General features: G+C 36.6%; 1 protein-coding gene across 1 annotated transcript; it reads right to left on the reverse strand.

Moving 5' to 3' along the window:
* Positions 1–735: 735 nt before the first annotated feature.
* Positions 736–2,235, reverse strand: LOC134261006 (uncharacterized). The gene has a single exon (XM_062743501.1). It carries the CDS (start codon positions 2,233–2,235, stop codon positions 736–738), a length of 1,500 nt encoding a protein of 499 aa, XP_062599485.1.
* Between the last annotated feature and the right edge of the window lie 3,124 nt (positions 2,236–5,359).

Consider the following 5,359-nt stretch of genomic DNA (forward strand, 5'->3'; position numbering starts at 1 on the left):
AAAAAGCAGCTGTCAATGATATCATCGCCTTAAAATTTTGAATATGTCCACATTTTTAAATTGTTTTGAATATTTTCTTGAATTACAAAAATGTTATAATTAATATAACTATAATACATAACAAAATTTAACCAGATTAATTACAATTTTAGGCATATTGAATTTTGTGTGTGCTTTATTTTAGGAGACAGTATTGAGGTATGTTATTAATTTTTAAGCTATATTTGTACTTGTCTATTTCGATCAATACAAAATCCTGTGCTTTGCTCAAAGACTATATGTGTGCTCGCCCGCCTGGCGCAGTGGTTAGAGCGTCTGCTCTATAGTCGCGAAGTAGGAGTTGATCTTTACGTCGCAGGTTCTAAACCCTTTGTAGGACGTGGAGACCAGTCATTTGGATGAGACCGTATAAACAGAGGTCTCGTGTCGCAGTAGGTGCTGGCACGATAAAGATTCCTCCCTGCTCAATGGCCCTGAGTGCCGAGTATAGGACAAAATTTGCAGGTCTCCACTGATGGTGGTGGCGTCTCCATATGAGTGAAAAATTCTCGAGAGGGACGTTTAACAAAATACAATCAAGCAAAGACTATGTGATTGTTTGGGTACATGTAGATCAGATCTATATAGAAAACTGATTTATTACAGTTGAAAATGTATGCATTATATGATCAAATTTATGATTATCAAAGATATAAAAATGTTTATTTTAATTACCTTTCACTTTCAACATGATTATTAACTGCATTTGTACCGGAAGACTTTAACTTGTCCAGAAAAATTAACTACCCAAAGTGTAAACTTATATAATGATAATGAGCGTGGAAAATTCATATCCTTCCTTATCAGTATGAACTTTAAATACTCCCCATCAGGATTTAACAGATGAATAACGTGATTTCGTGGATCTGTTACAAGAATGTTACATTCTTGATCAAACTCCACATCACATGGATAAAAGCCATTTTTCAGATTCAGTCCAGAGTAAACAGACCTAAGATCCCCAGAAGCTGAAATAATCATTAGTTCACCTAAAAAACTGCCGGTTATATTCAAAACACAGATGTCAGTGTTTTTACTTTGCCTGATTCTGATTGGATCCGCGAACAATCTAGTATGACCATCCCTCTTAAATTCAAACTCGCGGATGACATCGCCTTTCAGAGTAATATTTCTCACTAGGCGTCTACTCTTTGAGTCTAATAGTAAAGGATTGTCAGATAAATCGTCTCGTAACGTAACAAGAAGTCCACCAGTTACTGACAAACAAATTCCTCTCGGTAACAGTGGGTATGTCTTGAAGACGGTGGAGATAGACCCCGCTGGGGACAAACAGCAAATCGATGTGAGCACTCCATCTGTAAAATATATATCTTTGCTTTCAGTCACACAAAAATCATAATAAGAAATATCGACTTTGTTTTTTATTTCACCTAGCCTGTTGACATTGTCCAAGAAATCTGACTTGGAGTCACCTATGAAACATTCGTCGTTACTGGATGCCCTTAGGATATTCAGTGCAGGTTTCTTCTCCCTGTATTGAAATGAATTTGTTACGGTTACATTGGCATCCTTTAAGTCCCAAATCTTTCCACTGATCTCCTCCAATAAGTCTTCATTGATTTCTTTTTGTTTATATCTTAATGAATATTCAAAGTTCATTATATCAGACTCTTTTTCAGAAAGTTTTTTAAGTTCTCTGCAGGTATCAATCAACCTGTAATCAGACATGGTAGTGTTCTTTTCTTTTAGAAATTTTACTAAATCCTCAATTTGCTTCCTGCTTTTTTCTAGATAATTTTTTTCATGATGTAATTTTTCAAGCGCTTCTCTCAGATTGTTTTGAAGTTTGTCTATGAGATGATTTTTCAATTTAAGCAATCTTGCTATGATATCATCACAATGTTCCAACAGTTTCTTTATCTCTGATTCACACTGATTCTGATTATATTTCCTCAGTTTTGAAGCTTTTTCAATTTCTTCGTCTATTCTTGGTAGTCTTTTATCTGAGATTTTCTTGAGAAATGTAGACAGTTTTCTTCTCGTGTGACTAGCTGTCGTGGAAAGGATATTCCAATTATGATCTTTATGGTCAGCTTTAGCACATTTAGAACAAATGAACTCATCACAGTCTTCACAAAATGTAGAAAGAAATTCCTGGTGTTTATTGCACGTTGGAATGTACATGTGTTGTTGAGCTGAACCCAAAGAAAACCTTACTAATTTACTGGTTGCCATTGGGAAAGTTTGACGCAGATTAAAACTAGCTTAGATATTTTTATTTGATATTCAGTCTGATAAGTAAGTTGATACTGATAATCACATCAGCTAATAAACCTTTGTGTTCAGTCATATGATATTTCAAGCTTTAAATAAACACATCCCACCTGTGATGTTTCGGAGGTCCGTGTTTGCTCTTATCTTGTATTTTTTTTATGGACTTTGATATTAAATACTGTTCGTTATCTCCATATCCTTCATGTAGTAAAGAACACCCTGATAGAACAATGTAAAATGTAAAGATAACGGAGAGATCCATCTCGTAAATTAAGTAAGCAAAGAAATCACGAACGGACGAAAACATGGATTTGTTGAAACACCAGAGATGGGATCATGTGCCAAATGGGGAGTAAGTATCCAATGTAACACCGGTAACACGCCATGCCATTATGCATTGATCAGTTAGGCGGAGTAGTCAAATTTAATACAAAAGCAACAAGAGCAATGATTATCCAATTCTTTGAAATATGTAAGGTTAAATTCGATCAATAATGATAGGTTGAATTGAGAGAAAATGTCAACATTATGACCGTAATATTTCGAAAAATCGGACTGAAACATTGTTGCTCAAATCTTTGTTACATCAACGTATTTCTCAGTAACGTATGCATGTTTGAAAAATTAATCGTATTCAGAGCAAGCCATATAAGGCAATATTGGAATATTGCTTAAACAATGGGAAATTGTTTTCTCGAAGAACAAGGGAAACTCTAATATGATAATCACTACATACAGGAAACGGCTATTGATATCCTTCTTATACTGCAACTCTAGAGCATAAACCGAGGCCACTTAGGACAGTAGGCGGTAAAAGATCCATCAATGCTCGAAGATGTTTGGTGCCGAACGCAGGTCTAAATAAAATGGAGTCTCAACTAAATTTTGATTTGTTTCAACTATTTTTTTATGCAATTATCACTTTTTAAAGCTTTGTTTATAAATGACTCACGCATCACCTTACAAAAACCTATGCTGAAGCACACATTTGAATTGATTAAATTTTACTTTTCAAAGTTGAGCAAAATAAAGTTGAATTGGTAAAAGGAAAATACTGAAACTCCAGATGGACATGTTTTCACTAGAATTATTTTTCCATTTTACATCTCCTTACCTGTATTGTTGCAATGCTACTGAATTTGTACAACTATATCCGAATGCAGATAATTTTTATTTCCCAATACCCCAGTGCGGGATTTCCATTACTATGCAGTATGAATGCAGGCTCAGTCAGGTATTGTGCATTATAATGTCTATCAATGTCAAGTCAGTCAATGCATACATTGGCCGACATCACATCAGTCAGTCAATGCAGGCATTGGCCCACTGCACAGTCAGTCAATGCGGGCATTGGCCGACTGCACATCAGTCAGTCAATGCAGACATTGGCCGACTGCACAGTCAGTCAATGCAGGCATTGGCCGACTGCGCAGTCAGTCAATACAGGCATTAGCCGACTGCGCAATCAGTCAATGCAGGCATTGGCCCGCTGTGCAGTCTGTCAATGCAGGCATTGGCCGACTCTTCATCAGTCAGTCAATGCAGGCATTGGCCGACTGCACATTAGTCAGTCAATGCAGGCATTGGCCGACTGCACATTAGTCAGTCAATGCAGGCATTGGCCGACTACACAATCAGTCAATGCAGGCATTGGCCGACTGCGCAGTCAGTCAATACAGGCATTAGCCGACTTCGCAATCAGTCAATGCAGGTATTGGCCCACTGTGCAGTCAGTCAATGCAGGCATAGGCCGACTGCACATCAGTCAGTCAATGCAGGTATTGGCCGACTGCGCAGTTAGTCAATGCAGGCATTGGCCGACTGCGCAGTCAGTCAATACACCTCATTCTTCTTCACAGTTGATCTTGAAGCCCCAGGCTTGGCTGACTTTGACAAAATGTTCTATATAATATGGCCGTTTGATTGTTAAAAATTATCATGTCAGGAATATGTATACTCAGTAATGATAAACAATATCATTTTGATTTGAAAATAATTTAATTTTGTTCGTATTCTATTCTCTCATTGGTTGATCTCCAAAAAGGAACGCAAATTATTTCTTAATAATCTGGTTTGGTGTGGGGACAGACCCCCTTGACAACCAGCTGAATCATCTGTATCCATACAATCCCCTCATTTCCAGTCCTTGGGATTCATGGGAAATTCCAGATTTAATATTTAATATGTACATGTACCTTTAACTTCAAACAGTAGCTCGATCTTACCTCGTGTAAACAAACATCATGGCTGCTAGATTTGTATTATCAGTTATTACCTCCCCTTGTTTCATATCACTTCCGTTACTAGGGATGTATTATTGAGCGGCAAATTTGAACTCATAAAAAGCAACACAATTTTACACCCACAGTTGTTAAATTATTCGCGGATTATAAAGCGTAAACTGGCCCAAACCAGGTTATCATCGAATAATTTGGCCAAGAATTAGTCATTCCTTAAATACGTCCTTTTTATCGTTGTATTTTTAAATAGATCTTCTAAACCCCCTGGCCTATTAACGTTTCGCGGATTTTAGTTTCTTTAATTTTGCGACGTCATATAAGTACGTAGTGCATTGATTCACCCAACAGTTAGGCCAGTTTGAAGACTGATCATTCACACAGCAAAATAATATGTGGACGATTACAAAAGTATGGAATTTTCATTATACAGTGGAAAAACACCAGTTGTGGTCATCTTGAAGCAAAGCTTCGTCCAGTGTATCTCTATCCTATAGTATGCGTTTTCAAGACGGAAAGTTCCAGCTGCACATTGTTCAAAGGTTTGTACAAGTACCATGCTTGTATTTATGCAACTATATTGTGTTTATTTGGCAAATGCTTCAATTATTATTCAAAATAACTTGCCTTTTTCCAAAGTAATATAATATAATAATATAAAAAAAGGAAAATGCTTGTAACTATTTTTAAGGTTACTTCTGGGATTCGGGATTTTCCAGTTTTGATGTACAGCTTCTTTCTAAAGTAAATGAGACCCGAGTCTGTTTGTTAAAATAGTGGCCAACGACCATATCATAAGGTTTTCATTAAATATTGTGACTCACTACATATATTTGATTATTGAGTGA

This window comes from Saccostrea cucullata, unplaced genomic scaffold (assembly GCF_032062105.1).
Source record: "Saccostrea cucullata isolate Sc308-1 unplaced genomic scaffold, CSIRO_AGI_Scuc_v1 ctg2904, whole genome shotgun sequence".
In the NCBI taxonomy this organism is placed as follows: domain Eukaryota; kingdom Metazoa; phylum Mollusca; class Bivalvia; order Ostreida; family Ostreidae; genus Saccostrea; species Saccostrea cuccullata.